At 46.9% G+C, this 19950-nt stretch overlaps 1 protein-coding gene across 2 annotated transcripts in view; it reads left to right on the top strand.

Annotated features, from left to right (window-relative positions):
* LOC134933392 (leukotriene C4 synthase-like) overlaps positions 1-19950 on the top strand; it is a 116550-nt gene that overhangs the window by 82604 nt on the left and 13996 nt on the right. For both annotated transcript variants that reach the window (XM_063928539.1, XM_063928538.1), the window contains exon 5: positions 8851-8932. In XM_063928539.1, the coding sequence (XP_063784609.1) occupies positions 8851-8932 (82 nt within the window). The remainder of the gene's footprint in view (positions 1-8850; positions 8933-19950) is intronic.

Here is a 19950-nt window from a genome sequence, read left to right as displayed (position 1 = left end):
GGGCAGGGGTGTATCTAGGGGTCCGAGCACCCCTGGCAAAGTAAGGGAATGGCGCCCCTTCCCCTCCCTCATAGTTAAAATATGGAAGTCGCGTGTGTTAAAAAAGGGGCATGGCCACACAATTGTACCCTTATTTCATATTACACCACACAGTAGTGTCCCTTACTCACATTACAACGCACAATAATGTCCGTTATTCACATTATGCTATGCCTCCAAAGAAAAAAAATATTTGACCCCCACAGAAAAAAAAAAACACACACACACCATTGGCCCTACAGAAAAGAAAACATATTAAACAACACAGAAAAAATAAAATAAAAACACACTGGCTTTCACAAGAAAACAAAACAAATTGACCACCGACATGAAAAAAAAATGAACATACTGACCCCCGTAGGAAATAAAAAAAAAACACATTGGCCCCAACATAAAAAAAACATATTGGCATCCACAGAAAAAATAAACACATTGGCCCCCACATAAAAAAAACCCATATATTGGCACCCACAGAAAACAAACACACACATTGGCCTCTACAAAAAACAATCAAACACATTGGCCCCCACAGGAAAAAAAAATAATTGGCCCCCACATTTAAAATATTAAAACACATTGGCCTACAAAAATAAATAAAAAATGGGGTGGACTGTGTATGTTCTTGCATTCGGGGGGTGGGGGGGTGGGGGGGGGGTGTACTCTGTCTAGGGGGCTGACGCACACAGCTGACACACTGAGACACAAACAGATGCTGACACACTGATGCTGACAGAGACACACAGAAAGATGCTGACACGCTGAGGCTTACACACTGACACAGATGTTGACACACAGACCCTGACATGCAAACAGACAATGACACACTGACACACAGACAGATACTGGCACACTTATGCTGACACAGACACAAAGACAGACACTGACACACAGACAGATGCTGACACTGACACACAGAAACATGCTGACACACTGATGCTGACACAGACAGATGCTGATACACTGATAGATGCTGACTCACTGACAGATGTTAACACAGACCCTGACTTACTGACATACAGAAACTGACACTGACAGACGCTGACACACAAACAGATGCTGACACACAAGCTATTTCACCTTCCCATGATGTATGTCCCTTGCCTCCCCGCATGCAGCTGCCAAGTGGGAGGGGGGAGGATACAGCGCAAGCCACAGCCGCCAGGTGGGAGTTGGGGGGGCATCACTAACCTGCACATGCTTCCGTCTGAGGACAAGGTCTCGATTCTAGTTGCTGCAGGCTGCTGGGTCCTAGGGACCAAGGGTTGTATGGCTCCAGGGCACCCCCTGCTATTACACTGTTTGCCTGGCCCTGGACGCCTGGCCCCTCTGTGCGCTCGCTGTCCCTGGTCACTTGTTTCAGCACACACTAGCTTCACTGCCGCGGCTCCAGTTTGAATGAGCTTCTTTTCTGCGCATGCGCAGAAGCTCATATCGCCGCAGCCGCGGATAAAGGAATCGGCCAAAGTGGGGCGGAGCACGGCCACTGAAGTCAACGGGAGGGGAGGGGGGCATCCCAATCCGCCGCTGCTGACCTGTGTTGTCGTCATCCGATGCCCGACAAAAATCACAGAAGGCAGCAGCGGCAGACACTGTTCTTCTCGCCAGAGTCCGGCACCGCTCCGCAGTCCATGCTACAATCAAGTAACTCTGCAAAACTACAGCTCCCAGCAGCCATTGCTGCCGGGAGCTCACAGCAGCAATGGCTGCTGGGAGCTGTAGTTTTAAAGAGTTACTTGATTGTAGTGCAGACTGCGGAGCGGTGCCGGACCCTGGCGAGAAGAACAGTGTCTGCCGCTGCTGCTATCTGTGGTCTTTGCCGGGCATCCCTGCAGGTGGGGGACACAGGGGCATAGTGAATCTGCCCCTTGGCCACGGGTGGCACAACCAGGCGGCGCCCCTCCTCAGCTGGCGCCCCTGGCGAGTGCCATCCTGGCCAATGGCTAGATACGCCCCTGCTAGGGGGCACCAGCCAAAATCTTGCCTAGGGCATCATATTGGTTAGGGCCGGCTCTGGTCATCGGCAGGATTCAGTGGACATTATGGCTGTAGTGCCTCACCAGCCACTGACCTCACCGCACGCCACTGGTATGGAGGCATGATGCTATTGGCTGTTCTGTGTCCAGATTCACAAGTGGCTGTGTTCTGTGTAGTGACTGTGTATAGGGGCACGCTGCTGTATGCTGCGCTGTATTCTACTGTATTGGCTGTGCTGTGTACAGACTCATAAGTGGCTGTGCTTTGTATAGTGACTGTGTATAGGGGCACACTGCATGCTGTGCTGTACTTTGCTGTAAATTGTACTGTTTGGCACACTTTACCTGCGTGCACTTTGTTAACGTGCATCTATAAGCCCTGTGACTTCATACTGAGCTGCAAGTTCAAAACAGATATACAGATGGGTCCTCCGTTTCTTGGCTGGCTGAGGCGTTAGTCACGATTGGGCATATGCAGCGTGCCTGGACGCAGGGAGGCGCGCCTAGTCGTAGGGAGTCACACAGAGCGTTTGGTGTTACCTTTAAGTGTTATACCTGCAATCATCCACCAGATGTCACTTTTTAAAATCACCACTGCGCATGCGTGTGGTCTCCAGTAAAATACAATACCGAAATACATAGTAAGAACTACTTTACTGGTGCATCTCATTACGCTACAATATGCTACAGTATGTCATACAGTATATTACAGTGTACAGACGTACTGTAAATACAATAGTACAGTATATACAGATGCAAACAAACATGATAAAGCCACAGTATAGTCCATTTACCGTACGTTAGGAACATGTGAGCGTCCAAGTCCCGCAGACAAATCAACAAATAAAACCAGTAGTGTACACAGACGCAAACGGACGTGTTACAAGTACATTGTGGTCTATTGATGTTAGGGATATTGTATGTTAGCGTCCTAACCCCGTAGCCATTACGGCATAATCAAAACCAATGGGCTTATTCATCTGTCGGCAGCAATGTATTCGAGTGGTGAAGTGTTCCGCTTCCCATGATTAGAGTCCCCAGGTTTGATTCCTAAAGTACTGTACGAATGCATGTTAGTTTCTTCCAGACACTTTTTTTTTTTTTGTATCTATCGTACTGTACTATACTTTCACATTCAATAGAAGTGTGCACACAAGTTTTACATAAAGCAGGGCAAAGCTGCAGGAGCATTTCTACTGTAAAATACACAGCGGCTACGAGGATAAGGTTCTATGCACCGTACGGTACACATACAATTCTGTAGCAGGGCAGACTCGATTGAAATGGCTACCACCTGTGACTCCTTGCCTCGTAGCAGCCCTCAGCTATGGAGCGAGCGACAAAAGAAGAAAAGTAGAGAAGGCTGCGCTCATGAGAGTGAGAGTAAACACAAAGGAGAGCTGACGTGGTTATTACTTTAAAAATGCTTTATTAATATCACATTATCAATTGGAATCCTGAGTAGATAATTACTGTATAGTAAAATTTGCACAATTAAAATTAGACAAGTTCACGGAGTCACTGTAATGGTAAACAATAATAATGTCCGTACACGTTAAGTTCCGCAAATGGGGACGTTACTGGTAAGGCTCAGTGCTGTAATAAATATAAAAGTTGAATGGTAAGACAGCTGAAACATATGTTGCCGTTGTGACTATAATGGTAACAGTGTGTCCCAAAAGCAGATACTTTCTGTGTATAAATAATAGCTGGATCACAGAGGAGCTCCTCTCTCTGAGTGCTGTGTATAGGTAGCAGTGATAGTCCGCTGGTTGCGGTGTAAAGCCCAGTAATCAGACCATCGGAACAGGTGACAAAAGTGGTGGATTTTGATCGAGCGAGCGACGGCATACGTTTTGCAAGTTACAGGGCAATGCTGAAGGAGCATCACAATCCCCTAGCTAAAATACACAGGGGCGATAGGGTTAGGCGAGCTCTATGCACATTATGGATACACCGGACTCAATTGCCTAGCAAGTTAACAAAATGGCTGCCGCCCGCCTCCCCCTACCCCGTGGCAGCACTTGGCTATGGAGCGAGCAATGGCATCGGTTTTGCAGGCTGCGGGGCAGTGCTGAAGGAGTGTCACAATCCCATAGCTAAAATACACAGGGGCGAAAGGGCTAGGCAAGCTCTATGCACATTACGGATACACTGAACTCGATCACCTAGCAAGTTGACAAAATGGCCGCCACCCGACACCCCCCGCCTCGTGACAGCACTCGGCTATGGAGCGAACGATGGCATATGTTTTAGGGGACTCGGAGGCTCATATCGCAAAACACAGTATTTTCCACCACCTCCCCCTACCCCCATCGCCCTTCCCCCCTGGCAGCCTACACAGTCCACAGACAAGGAGGGAGATCAGGTCAGGTTACAATTAATGTGCAACACAATACTACAGTATACTGTATATGAAAATCACAGAGAACTACAGTCACATTGATACTGTAGATGTGTAAATGGTACAGTAGCAGTGATCCCTTCTCATAAAGTACAACACAGATTCTCTATCGCCGATGATCTACAGTACTGTGTTGCTCGGACAGTTAATTGCGTCAGGATGCACTCATTATATTTATTGGTATGTCTAAGGGTGCTCATTACCGCTGTGTATTTTAGATAGCGGAATCAGATGCTCACGCAGATGTACCCTGATTTATGTGAAGCCTGTGTGCACCCTTCCATTGAATGTATTACAATGGATTACAAAGAATATATATTAGAGATGTGCAGCGGGCACTTTTTGTGTTTTGGTTATAATTCCCCGCTTGCGTTTTGGTTTTGGATTGGTTTTGCAAAAAACCACCCTTTTGTGTTTTGGTTTTGGATCTGGATGATTTTTGACAAAAACATAAAAATGGCTAAAATCGCAGAATTTGGGGGTAATTTTGATCCTACGGTATTATTAACCTCAATAACATTCATTTTCACTAATTTCCAGGCTATTCTGAGCACCTCACAATATTGTTGTAGGCCAACAAGTTGCACCGAGGTGGCTGTATGACTAAGCTAAGCAACAGAAGTGTGCAGCACAAACACCTGGCCCATCTAGGAGTGGCACTGCAGTGTCAGACAGGATGGCAGATTTAAAAAATAGGCCCCAAACAACACATGATGCAAAGAAGAAAAAAGAGGTGTACTGAGGTTGCTGTATGACTAAGATAAGCGACACAAGTGTGCGGCGCAAACACCTGCCCATCTAGGAGTGGCACTGCAGTGTCAGACAGGATGGCAGATTTAAAAAACTAGGCCCCAAACAGCACATGATGCAAAGAAGAAAAAGAAGTGCACCGAGGTTGCTGTTTGAGTAAGCTAAGCGACACAACCACCTGGCCCATCTAGTAGTGACATGCAGTGGCTGAATGTCGAAAGTGGCCCGCAATTTTTCAAAAATTCTGCAATTGGTGGACTTATACGGCAGTGTCAGACAGGATGCCACTTTAAAAAAAACACGCCCCAAACAGGACATGATGCAAAGATGAAAAAGAGGTGCACCAAGGATGCTGTATGACCAAGCTAACCGACACAAGTGTGCGGCACAAACACCTGGCCCATCTAGGAGTGGCACTGCAGTGTCAGACAGGAGGGCAGATCTAAAAAAAAAAAAAAAAGACCCCAAACAGCACATCATGGAAAGATGTAAAAGAGATGCAATGAGGTAGCTGTATGACTTAGCTAAGCGACACAAACAATTGGCCCATCTAGCAGTGGCACTGCAGTATCATACAGGAGGGCAGATAAAGGCCCCAAACAGCACATCATGCAAAGATGTAAAAGAGGTGCAATGAGGTAGCTGTATGACTAAGCTAAGCGACACAAACAATTGGCCCATCGAGGACTGGCATTGCAGTGTCAGACAGGATGGCACTTAAAAAAAAAAAAAAAATAGTACCCAAACAGCACATCATGCCAAGAAGTAAAAGAGGGCAATGAGGTAGCTGTATGACTAAGCTAAGCGACACAAGCGTGCGGCACAAACACCTGGCCCATCTAGGGTTGGCACTGCAGTCCCACTGCACTAATGGCGGATACGGACGCACGTCTAGCACCAGCATAGTTGTTATGGCCTCAGTAATCCGCTTTGCAACATGGTATATATATACGGCAGTATCACTGGAATTATATGGCAGTACCACTGGACATATATGGCAGTATCACTGGATTTATATGCCAGAACCACTGAAATTATACGGCAGGATCACTGGAATTATACGGCAGTATCAATGGACATATACGGCACTATCCCTGGACTGGATTTATACGCCAGTACCACTGGAATTATACGGCAGTACCGCTGGACATATACGGCAGTATCAATGGACATATACGGCAGTCTCACTGGACATATATACGGCAGTATCACTGGACTGGACTTATATGCCAGTACCACTGGAGTTATACGGCAGTATCGCTGGACATATACGGCAGTATCAATGGACATATATGGCAGTATCACTGGACTGGACTTATACACCAGTACCACTGGAATCATACGGCAGGATCACTGGAATTATACGGCAGTACCGCTGGACATATACGGCAGTATCAATGGACATATACGGCAGTATCACTGGACTGGACTTATACGCCAGTACCATTGGAATTATACGGCAGGATCACTGGAATTATACTGCAGTACCGCTGGACATATACAGCAGTATCAATGAACATATACAGCAGCACAGGGACACCACCACTGGACTGGACTTATACAGCAGCACTGGACATATGGCAGCAGAGGACACAACCACTGTGACTGGACAGATGCAGCACAAGACACTACCACTGAGGACACTGAGGACGGAGACACGCCCTCTCTCTCTACACTCACCAATGCCGGAGTGAAAATGGCGTGGACGCGCGGCTCCTTATACGGAATCCAAACCCTGTGAGAATCCAACAGCGGGATGATGACGTTTTGCCCCATTCTGGTTTCCGAGTCAGGTGGGAAAACCCGAGCATGACTCGCATCCGGGCTCGGGTAGTGAAGTTCGGGGGGGTTCATTTCTCAGGGAACCGAGCCCGCTCATCTCTAATATATATATATATATATATATATATATAGATATCCCAAATGGGACTGGCACTCTCCTATCAGGCGTCAGGGACCCCGGTGCCTTCTGTGGTGAAGATGCAGATTTCCAGAAAGAAACAGCGGCACTCGAGGATTTAATGAAAAGTACAAAGTGTATTCTGGCTGTGTATATTGGCTTCTTGTAATCTTTTTTGAATACACTTTGTACTTTTCATTAAATCCTCGAGTGCCGCTGTTTCTTTCTGGAAATCTATATATATATATATATATATATATATATATATACTATTGTATAGTTTGTACTATTTGGTGCACTTAATCCTAGTATGCTTTGTTCAAAGCCCTGTGACTCCACACAGTTTGAACCAAGCTGCAAGTTCAAAAATAGAAAATATATATATATATAAATAAATCTGTTGTTTGTACTGTTCTATGCACTGTACCCCAGTACAAACTGCCGTGTTCTTGTGCCGCTGCTTTTGTTGATTAGTAACTAGGCAGCTCGCTGCAGCCTTTGGCCCATATTGGTGAAAACAATGTTTTGAGCTGTGAGGTGGTAAAAATTGACTGGAAATAACCGGAAATTAATATTATTGAGATTACTAATACTCTAGGAACAAAAAAAGGCAGAAATTATGTTTTTGTAAATGTTTAAAAAAAAATGCAAATCGAAAACTAGTTGCGGTGGTTTAGCAAATCCAAATCCAGCAGAAATGGTCCTGCACATGTCTCTAGTGATAAAGTGCTGTATGCAATAATACTTCTCATTATGCATCTGATGCTCTTTACCTGTTTATTAAGAATGCTGTAATATATATGTAAGGTATTGGAGGATATAATGGCTGTTGCCACATTCATCACATATCTACACCTCCTGAGCAGACATGGGTCCCTGGGAAACGTTGGCATCTTATATGGCGCATGAAATCAGTGGCTACAGTAGTAATGTCAGGACAGTATCGGGGTAATTCAGACCTTAGCGCTGCTGTGCGTTTTCGTACAGTGGGCAATCAGTTCTGTAATGCGCATGTGTATGCACCGCAATGTGCCGACGCATCGGACGTCTGCACCGGGCATCGGTGCATAGCGATGGGATGGTGCGAAAAAAGTGATCACATGGGCGATCGCAAGGTGACTGACAGGAAGAGGCCATTTGTTGGGGGCAACTAACCATTTTGTAGGAGTGTCCAGAAAAAGTCAAAAGAGACCAGGCGTTTAGAGGGAGGGTTTCTGACGTCAGCTCCGTCCCCGATCATCGCAGCAGCTGAGTAAGTCCTGGGCTGAGCAGAGACTGCACAAACTTATGTTTGTGCAGCTCTCCTGCACATGTGATCGCACACCTGCACACACTCCATATCCTCCCCCTGTAGGCGGCGACTACCTGATCACAGGGATGCAAATAACGCACCCTAGCAATCAGGTCTGAATGACCCCCTATGTACAGCTATTAAGCATTGCAGAAGGTACAATTCAGCGCAGGTTGTATGAGCAATAATAGTGCAGTACATAAAGTGATGGTAATAGTTGTATAAATGACAATAAATAATATCTGTATAAACAGTCAGCGGTGATGTAATTGCCTATAATCAGTGAGTTCTAATGTCAACTCTACAGTGAAAATTTTGTATTGTAAGGAACAATCCACTCGCTACTGTAAATTATAACAGTATAATTACTATTATTAGGCTTTTGTATGGTAAAATAAAGTATTGGCTACTTCTGACAGTGCACATTCATACTGCACGTCTACATGACATCAATATTTCATCATTACGTTTTTCCCTCTATGTTGTTATCCAGGAGTCGCTGCTCTCTGTGGCCTGCTCTACCTGTATGCCCGGTATCAATACTTCCATGGTTACACAAATTCTGCTCAGGGAAGGTAAGAACCTTGTTATTGTGTGTATATCGGACAAAAGCAAAATTCTTGCTACATCGAAATGCTATCCAGACTCTGGGTCGACAGTGTCTAGGTTGACACACATTAGGTGGAGTAGGTCAACACAGGAAATAGGTTGACACAACCATTGGGTCGACATGAAAAAGGTCGACATGAGTTTTTCACATTTTCCCCCCGTTTTTTGAACTTTTTGGTATTTTACAATCAGCGTGGACTACAATTGGGAACGGTAACCTTGCCCGAAGGGCGAGGGGACGCGCTGCACTAATTGGAGTTCCCGGTCACTTTACGAAGAAAACAACACAAAAAAACCATAAAAAACTAATGTCAACCTTTTTCCATGTCGATCTTGTTCATGTCAACCTAATTGCCTTGTCGACCTATTTTTCGTTTTCGACCTACTCACTGTCGACCAATAGGTGTCGACCTAGACACTGTTGACCCTGAGTTCCAGATCCATCGAAATGCCCTAATCTACTGCCTTGCCTATCTATTGTGCAGCATGCAGTTGTACTATTCCTTCATAGCATCTACCAGCGGCATTGCAGCATTTATAATATTGGCAGACAGTCCCCTGATATTAACCCACAGGCTCCCTAACATAGTTTTCTATATATGTAAACAACAATAAGTAATCTATACAATAAAGCTGAGTGCTGATATAATATACCAGCACGTCAGCGTGAATGTATGCACTTCTAACCTATAGCCCCTCTGGCTGCCTGCACCCTATATACACACACATGTATCCCCAGCAGCAAACTTACAGTACAGTAAGTTGCTGCGGATACAAAACGCATTCCAGTCACTGGACACTGTGGATGTCAGGCCTCGCTCAATGACAGTCCGGCATCTGATGAAGAAAAATGACAGTCGGCCCATGGAAAAACTGACAGAGGGATAGAACAGAGAGACAAACTGCAAGACAGAGAGGGACGAAAGATGATCAGGGCCATAGAGAGTGGCAACGGACCAAGGTATGATGGGTGTGATGGGCTCCAGTGACTGGGGCGCAGCGAATGTGACAGTATAACAAATAAGGGGAGGAGAGAACGGGTATAAATAAAGTGTAGTGGGAGAGAAAGAAAGCAGGGAATAGAAAAAGACGAAATGGGCCAGTATTCCAGACAGAGAAAGAGGAGCAGACAGAGGGGGAAGGAGAGAGCGGTGGGGTAGATGTTGCACAGAAAAATAGAGATGGAGTAAGCAGGGGAGAGAGCGAAAACCCAGGTAACACTGGGGACAATTACTAGCTGGCCATAAATTAGAGGACTCTGTTGCTGCAATCAGTATTTTACCTAGCTTGTAGCTTGCTGTTTTTCCGCCACTAGAGGGAGCCATAACCCTCAATTTGTAATCTATCAATTAGCAGGAACTCTTCAGAAACGCCTATAATACAGCTTTTGAACTTACTTCACCATGGACCGTATTTATCAGACTAATTTTGTCCTTAAAACATTCAGAAATTATTGTTTCCACAACCGCTTAGGTGCCCACTGCTACTGCCATCACAGTGAGTTTAGAGCAGGGGTTGGGAGCCTTTGGACCTCCAGCTGGGGTGACCTAGCACATGTCGACCTAGAAACCCTGTCGACCTTCCATCCCTGTCGACCTAGTGACTGTCGACCTATAGTGGTCGACCTAAACAGTGTCAATCTTCAGACCGGATCCCCTGCCAGCTTACCTTCTTCCCATGGCGCACCCTGGTTCTATCTCTTCCCCAGGTAAACAACACACACACAGTTGTCCACTGATGTAAATGAAAACATGATTCATCACCTTCTTCAATTGCTCCATGGTCCAGTTCTGGCGCTCATGTGTCCATTGTAGACACTTTTGGCGGTGGACGGAGGTCAGCATGGGCACTGGTGCGATGTACTTTGTGTTCTGACACCATTTTATCATAGACATATATATAGTGGCAGATGCTCAATTAGCTTAGTAATATCACTCAGGTGCTTGCAAGGGAAGGGTATTTCTAAGCAATAAAAAAAGGCATTTTGTTTCCCCCAGTACCCTGAATGATAGCAGTAACCAGATTTAAATCCTACACAATATTAGAATTCAGAAACAAGGAAAGACCCAGTACTATCAAAAGTAATGGACTTAACGCTCAAAGGTTGGCCTAAACATGGTGATGCTCAATATTACGGGTTTTTGGGCAGGAGAGATCAGCTTTCTGTCTGTCAAGGAGCTCTATTGTGTGGGTCCCGAGTGGTAATATCACCTAAACTGTGAAACTAGGCACAGTAAAAATGAAGAATCTCTCTAGAAGATATGTGTGGTGGCCAGGAATCGATGGTCAAATCGAAACTTTGACAAAAGGGTGTGAAGAATGTCAAAGAGTTCAAAATACACCACAGTCCACTATGGGGTTGCTCCAAGGTAGGTAGCTCTTAGCTTAGATATATGCAAGTAAGGAGCCATTATCTTGTGACTCTTTGCTGGTTAATCATAGACCCATATTGGGGTAACAGAGGTGTGGGGTGCGGTGCCCCTGGATTGGCTGGGCTGGATGGCTCTAGTGTGGCATACCATGACATTCTATTAACACATATCACTTACTAATTTCTTTATTAACACTATTTCTTCACATTTTAATTACATCTCATTATTTTTGTATCACTTTTTGTATATAGCTTCGGCTTCCTAACACTAATTTATTAACACTATAGTTTTTTAACTGGTGCGCTGCCCTGGGATTTCTGGCTTATGCTGGTGTTTTGGGGTGCCGCATCCTGCACCTAGATATAGCAATAGGGACCCCCAATATGCAGAGAGGCCCTGATGAGGCTTAGGGGCTTATTCATACATTTGCGCAAATATATGTAACCAAGATCTCTGAATTCTAAGATTTTGTAGGATTTAAATCTGGTTACTGGTATCATTCAGGGTGCTGGGGGAAACAAAATGCCTTTTTTTCCTAACCATTCTATCATAGCTAGCAGTAACTTATTCAGGAATTTGTGCCACTGCAGCTCTTCTGTGTATTAGGACCAGACAGGCTACAGTAGCTTTTGCTCCCCAAATGCATCAATGAGCCTCGTTCAACCATGATCCTGTCACTGATACACCGGTTGTCCTTCTTTGGAGCACTTTTGGTAGGCATTATTTACCACTGCATACTGGGAACACCCACAAGATGAGCAGTTTTGGAGATGCTCTGACCCATTTGTCTAGCCATAATAGTTTTGTCGTGGTCAAAGTCGCTCAGATCCTTACTCATGCTTCCAACACATCAACTTCAAGAACGGACTGTTCACTTGCTTCCTAATATTCTCCACCCTTTGACCGATGCCATTGTAATGAGATAATCAATGCTATTTATATCACCTGTCACTGGTTTTAATGTTATGGCTGATGGATAGTCAATGATTCAATCTGAAATGAGTGCTAGCTGCAGACTTTTTGAAGTGCAAAGCAGTTGAGGTGCAGCGTAAAATCTTTGGTGGTCCTGCTGAACAAAGAATATAAGTACTTGTGTTCCTATGTGAGCTATAAACCTCCTAATGATAATGTGTGGACCTCCATTCCAAAAGTAAAACATTTCATACCCTTAATGCCATGAAATAATGACCCGGAGACTTGAATTTGGCAGAAAATTGTTAGCTATTTATTGTACCCTAACCATTAGAAAAAACCTGTAAGGTAAGAGTTAAGTTAACATGCCGATTCAACCGACATATGGTGGCAGAAAAAAGAACAGCTATAACCCACTGAAGATAACCTCAGAAACATTAAAAAACCCAAACAATCCTAATCTACCACAAACCATACATAGGTAATAGGTGCCCGACTCAGACCTCCACGCTGACTGCCCACCCTGATGGGTGATGACGCTGCCCCCTGTTGGGTGATCTAGCAGCCTTAAAAGTCAATGGAGGTGAGTGCACCTAAACCACACCAATACTGTAAAAAATTGTGACTAACAAGTCAAACTATAACCTGCCGTTCTTTTACGCCAACAAATAGCCAACGATAAACCACAACTAACAATCCAGAGCCAAGACACTCCGCGCCAAACTATCTACCTAATGGGGTGGGAGGGCGGGAAGGCAAACTAGAAGAGAGACCCCTAGATGACCTATACATCCCTATATATGCTGATCCCTCCCCTATATACCATTGGCTGTACTTTTCATAACAATTATGTCCACACCCATCACAGGAGGTTTAACTCTCTCCATTCCTATGCCTGTCATTTCGTTCTCCTAAACCTCCTAATGATAATGTGTGGACCTCCATTCTAAAAGTAAAACATTTCATACCCTTAATAACCTGAAAAGATTATACCTGATGGCGCAAGCGATATAAAATAATTATTGTTGTATAAAATTCTGCCACCTTGTGATCATAAGAAAAATGGTTCTATTTCGTCAGACCCCAGAAGCCTGTCTCTAATGGCTTCAATATAGCAATTATAGTTAAATGGAAAAGAGGTCGCGCTATAGAACCAATTTAATTGTTCCACACCGTTCTTAATTGTAAATTTTTATTAAAACATATAACCATGTAAAAACATCGATGTATAATTTGTTTCTAAAATATTAAGATCTGGTGTGGTCACAACACCCTCAACTGCATACCAATAATCATTTAATAATTCTCATTCGTAAAATTAAGTGTGCTGATTAGAATAATGTCCAGACCGGCAATATATTATGCCACAGATTCAGTCCGTAATAGGATCCTTTATATTAATTTACACCCAATAATAGAAGGACACCGGTGTTTTCATCCAGAAACTGTGCACCACAAATAAATACAGTCACAGGTACCTTTGCTCACTCTGTCCCTTGTGCTTGTGATTCGGGACCTGTTTGCAAGTTTGAGGAGCTTTAAGTGTGACCCGAGCGTCCCCGGGATTACACAGTGTAATGGACAACTGTTACCTGTGCGTTGTAGCGGTGTGGTGATATATGAGACAGCTTCTGTGTCCGTGCTGCAGGGTGAAATAAGGTTTCCGTACGGGCAACCCGACTGATCTCACGAGGGGGCTAATATTGTTGCTCAACCCACTTCAGCAATCAGCCGCCTCGCTACTCCGGCTTCAAAAGATCACTGTTCTCTCCGACACTGTGTGGATATAATTTCCACGGTTTGCTCGTAGCAGGTGCCAAGTGCTCTGGAGATGCCGGGAGACGGTCTGGACAATTCAGCAGTCACTTAAACGAGGAGTCCTAGACGCGTTTCGTAACATCCAGTTACTTCTTCCATAGGTGGTTTAAGTGACTGCTGACTGCTGAATTGTCCAGACCGTCTCCTCAGCACACTTAATTTTACGAATGAGAATTATTAAATGATTATTGGTATGCAGTTGAGGGTGTTGTGACCACACCAGATCTTAATATTTTAGAAACAAATTATACATCGATGTTTTTACATGGTTATATGTTTTAATAAATATTTACAATTAAGAACGGTGTGGAACAATTAAATTGGTTCTATAGCACGACCTCTTTTCCATTTAACCATACCCTTAATACCATGAAATAATGACACGGAGACTTGAATTTGGCAGAAAATTGTTAGCTATTTATTGTACCCTAACCATTAGAAAAAACCTGTAAGGTAAGAGTTAAGTTAACATGCCGATTCAACCGACATATGGTGGCAGAAAAAAAGAACGGCTATAACCCACTGAAGATAACCTCAGAAACATTAAAAAACCCAAACAATCCTAATCTACCACAAACCATACATAGGTAATAGGTGCCCGACTCAGACCTCCACGCTGACTGCCCACCCTGATGGGTGATGACGCTGCCCCCTGTTGGGTGATCTAGCGGCCTTAAAAGTCAATGGAGGTGAGTGCACCTAAACCACACCAATACTGTAAAAAACTGTGACTAACTAGTCAAACTATAACCTGCCGTTCTTTTCCGCCAATAGCGAAAGACTCTTCCACAGAGTCTTCGCACCGCCACCATACCCTCAACCTAACTCCTGCAACACCTGAAACAGATCCTCCAGGAAAAGCATCATCCCTTCCTTGGACAGATGCACACCATCAGGCCGAAAAAGGTGACTTTCCCGAAACCGAATCCTAGGGTGGCGAACCACTTTCCCTCCGTGAGCCAATACCCACTTCGCCACCGCACCGTTCACCTTTTGCCTGGCCTCATCAATAGGGCGACCGTCCGCCACTCCCTGCCAACGCAACCTTGGCACCATCATGGAGAACACCAAAACACAGTTGGGCCACGCTGCGGCCACACTGGCCAGATCATCCATCATGGCCCATCTCAGCTCTAAAGATGTCCTCTTCCCCAGATCATTGCCACCCAAGTGGACAACCAGCACCCTAGGGACTCCATGCTCCCTGGCCTGACTGACCAATCTACTCTTCAGATCTTGCCACATCATCCCACGCCAACCAAGCTAACGAACGCCATGAGCCCAAGGAAAAAACTGCACCCCATCCGAGGCCAAAAACCTGGCTGCCCAGTAAACATAAGAGTGGCCAACTACCCATATTGCCAAATCGTCTTCCACCCAACCTGAAGTGAAGGAAAGGAATAAAAATTGGTTAGTAAATATCCTAACATGAGCTTACTGCATGCATTAACCTGAAGGATCTGACAAAAGAAAAAAGGTTTTCGTTCCTTGATGAGTAACGGCCTAGCCATTCTAAACAAGCTTACAGCCAATCGAAGCATAACATAGAAACACAACGGGAAAGATCAAATTAAAATAAGGCAAAATAAAAAGGAAGGGGGGGGGGGGGATTAAAAATGGGAAAAAACATGTAAGAAACTCAGCTGGAGGTGAAAGCGTAAAAACCTGCTGAGGGACTTCGTATTGTAACTGATCAGCCAAATTGTAAATTGAAATTCAGTCCGTCAAGTCAGGCAAAAAATCGCAAAAGAACTCCAGACCCCCGCTGCCCGCAGCAGCGAGTAGCTAATCCCTGAGTAGGATGAACAGGGGAGACAAACAGACACAAACGGCACAATGACGTACTTAACCTTCCAACATTAACTTAATTAACGGTTAATAAAATTGAAAACTCATGAAACCGGGCGAATATAACGTTTGTAACTGGAAGACTTCCATCGCCCCACCGCCTGAATCTCCGCAACGGAAAAACCCGCCGACGCAGCCGAAGTCGCCGCCCCGATTCGGAAAGAATGCGTACCGAAAGCAGCGGGTGAAAGGCCCAAGCCCGCCAGACAGCGACTCAGCATCCAACGAAATTGATATTTCGTCAATGGTAAACCGTCATAGTGCAGCAGCCACGACCCCCTCACATCAGGCCGAACTGCTGCATATTTCAATGCCAATCTCACCGGGCAAATGCTCCTCTCCAGAGACGGTACCAAAGTGACCCATCGCACTCTACCTACTTGGTCCATCTTAGAGCGACGCAGTCTGCACAGCAAAGACCTCTCACCCACCACCACGTCATCTAGAAGCATGCGCGAATATGCCCATTTAGATGGCGCTACCAGCTCCGAAACCCGAAAGGCTCCGTGATAAGCCATGGAGAACGCCAACTGGAACAACAGCGACTCAAAAAGTGACGATGCGACACTGCCTACAGCACCGATGACAGCTGGTAACAAGGCCGCATCGATAGGGCGCCGCCTATCTGGCGGCGCTGGCGCCACGCGCGGCCACCCTTTCATCGCCTTCACAAGAAGCCCGCTCTTTGTCACGTCAGGAACACCCTTGATTTTATTAAAAAATGAAATCCCTGCTAAGTACTGGGACACCACCGCTCTGGACCTACCCGTGACAAAAAGCTGCCAAATAAAAGAAAGCATCATCCGATGCCCGCTCTTACCTTCTTGACTACGTCCTCGGACAAACTCTTCCCACTCCCTCCAAGCTTGACCGTAAGCCTTGAGCATGTTCGGAGCCACTGACCGCATCGCTAGGCCCTCCAGTCCGGTCCGATCACCTGCCAGACATAACCGGGACATTGAAACCCCCGCTCCTCGGCCTCAGGTGCCAACAACCGAAATCTCTCCCACTGCCCGCGGGACAACGCATCGGCAATTCAGTTCTCAATTCCTGGAACATGCTGCGCGTGGAACCATACAGTCCTACGCAAGCATGTCAGCAACAATTGCGCAAGCACCCTCAAAACCACCAGCGACTTCGCCCTCTGGTTATTGATCGCATGCACCACGCCCAGATTGTCGCATCTGAACAAAATGCTGCGATCAGCCAGACGTTTGCCCCAAACCTCCAGGGCTACCATAACGCGAAAAAGCTCCAGCAGCAAAAGGTCCTTAGTGAAACCTTCGCGACACCATTCCTCAGGCCAAGAGGCCACGCACCAAGATCCCTCTAGGTAGCAACCGAACCCAGAGGAACCCGCCGCGTCGGTAAACAGCTGTAACCCAGCATTGTCGATCGTTGGGGCCAGCCAGATACGCACCCCATTGAAGTCCTCCAGGAATGAGGCCCAGACGGCCAAATCCCTCTTAATCTCGGAGGACAAGCGAATGAAATGATGCGGCCTGGCACACCCCGCCGTCGCCCTCTCCAGCTTTCGGCAGAAAACCCTGCCCATCGGGATTACCCGGCAAGCAAACTTCAAGAGGCCCAGCAAAGACTGCGCCTGCCTCAGCGTGACTTTGCGCGACGTCACGAACTGCCCAATAACCTCGCGAAGCTTTGCGACCTTGGCCTGAGGAAGGCGACACGAGCCTGCCACCGTGTCGATTTCAATCCCCAAGAACGACAAACATGAGACCGGCCCCTCCGTTTTATCCTCGGCCACAGGAACGCCAAAGTGATAAAACAAGGCTCGGATGCTGAACAAGTCACTGCAGCGCGGCGAATTCGCTGGTCCCACACACAGGAAATCATCGAGGTAATGCGCAACCCCATGACCTCCTGAAGAAGACTCTACGCACCAATGTAAAAATGTGCTAAACCTTTCAAAGAACGAGCAGGAAACGGAACACCCCATCGGCAAACATTTGTCAATGAAATATTCCGCTCCAATCCGAAAACCCATAAAACGGAATGAGTCCGGATGCAATGGGAGCAACCGAAACGCGGATTCAACATCGATCTTAGCCATCAGAGCTCCCGGGCCGTAACTACGAACCATCTCCAGAGCCTCGTCAAACGACTGGTACACCACCGAACATTGTGCTGGCGGTATTGCGTCATTGACCGACGACCCTGACGGGTAAGAAAGATGCTGAATGAGCCTAAAAGCACCCGGAGTCTTCTTGGGGACTACCCCCACTGGGGAAATGACCAAGTCATCCAATGGGGGCAAGCTAAACGGGCCCTCCATCCTACCCAGTCGCACCTCTTTATCAACTTTCTCGCGCAAAACTAACGGCAAGGTGCGAGCGGATTGAAGATTTCTGAGAGCCCTGACCGATACTTCGCCCGCAACTGGCAAGCGGAAACCAAACTTGAAACCTTGAAACAAAAAATTGGCGTCCGACCTATTTGGATACCATCCCAACCACTTGGACATGGCATCCAAATTAATTGGCGTTGGGGCCCTGTTGAGCGATCCCGCTCCCGGTGAGTTTTTCATAGCCTTGCTTTCCCCTTTGGCCTTGCCGATTGCCTTTAAAACAGTTGGAGGCCGGGTGGAAGCCACCACATTGCAAGCACGAATGTCGAAACCGACACTGCTTGCTGAAGGAACAGGTCGCATTATTAAATGCGAAGCACTTCCCCCTCGCGGTGGCCTGTCCGCCCCCGCAAATAGCTGATCTACCTTTTCTACCCGGTCCCCCTTCTGCACTACCCCCCTGGGCGGATGACCCAGCGCGCTGCCCATCCGCCCCCGGATTCCGGGGCTCCTTTGCAGGTTGAGAAGCCCGGGTGACCTGGAGCCAGACCTCCACGTCCTTGCAACCGAAATCAATTATCTGCAAGCAGTCCTGCTTTTCTCTGAACTTCTCGTCATACATTCTATTCCTGACGATGTGCGCTGCATGTCATGTATCAAGTGCAGGTACCGTATGACGTTCATGTGTTCATCCGGCCTATCCTCCAGATAACATGCCGCAAAGACGCAGAAACCAGCCAGCCAGTTGTCAAAAGTACGGAAAGCCTCAGCTCCTATGCCTTTCTTAGCCGTTGCTGCCTTATACTCCTTCTTCGCGTCGTCAGCACGAACATATCCACGTAATCGCCTCTACAAATCCTCCTACGGCAGCTATCCCGCAACCCCCTCAACACTGCCGTATAATCACAGTGGACTACTCCAGGCAAATTACGGCGCTTCTTGGCCCTGCGAGCGTTCTCACTAAGCCGCTTGCGCCTCTTCCGCCTCTCCCGCTGCCCTGCTGCTTTTTTAGCGTACTTCGTCGCATGCTTTTTTGCTCTAGTCGTGCTACTAACGTCGGACGCTTGCGACGTTAGGGATGAAGAAGAGGAGGAACTGATAGAACTAGAGCGTGTGCTGGAGCCCGAAGTCGACTGCTCGACCTCACCTGACGTTGCTGACTGCTCGGACTCGGACTCCCCCGGTGTGGAAACTTCGAAATCTTCTTCATCGCTCACGTCCACCTCAACCTCACCACGCTCACCTGAAAAAGAAGACAAAGCACAGGACCCGTAAACCACTCCCGGGGCATGCCTAGTATTCCGGGGTACATACATCCCCTCCTCACGTCCGCGCTCCGTCCCTACTTGTTGGTTGCCTAACTGTGCCGCGGCCGCCCCCAGGTGACGGCAAGCGCGCGCTATCCGCTGGACTGCCGACCCCGAATGCGTGACGGACGCCCCTGCTTCTGCGCGCGTGCCGGAACGTCTCGCTGTCCCCGGAGATGCGGCTGCAGCCAATGGGGCCAATGCCGCCACCACCATCGACAGGGCTGATGCTAACTCTCCGGAAGTCTCTTGACTTCCCCAGAAATCGCGGCCATAACCGGCGGGAGCCCCCGCAGACGCCGGCGCACGTATCCTGGCCCGTCGGGTGCCGAGAAGGGACCCACCGGCAAATGACCCGCCTGGCCTTCTGGTGACTCGCTGGCCCCCATAGTTCTAACCTGCGTGGTCCCCCTCCCCTCATC

Source organism: Pseudophryne corroboree, chromosome 6, assembly GCF_028390025.1.
Source record: "Pseudophryne corroboree isolate aPseCor3 chromosome 6, aPseCor3.hap2, whole genome shotgun sequence".
NCBI classification, from domain to species: Eukaryota; Metazoa; Chordata; class Amphibia; order Anura; family Myobatrachidae; genus Pseudophryne; species Pseudophryne corroboree.
The sequence above is the reverse complement of the archived record's forward strand: the minus strand, read 5'-3'. Positions and strand labels throughout refer to the sequence as shown.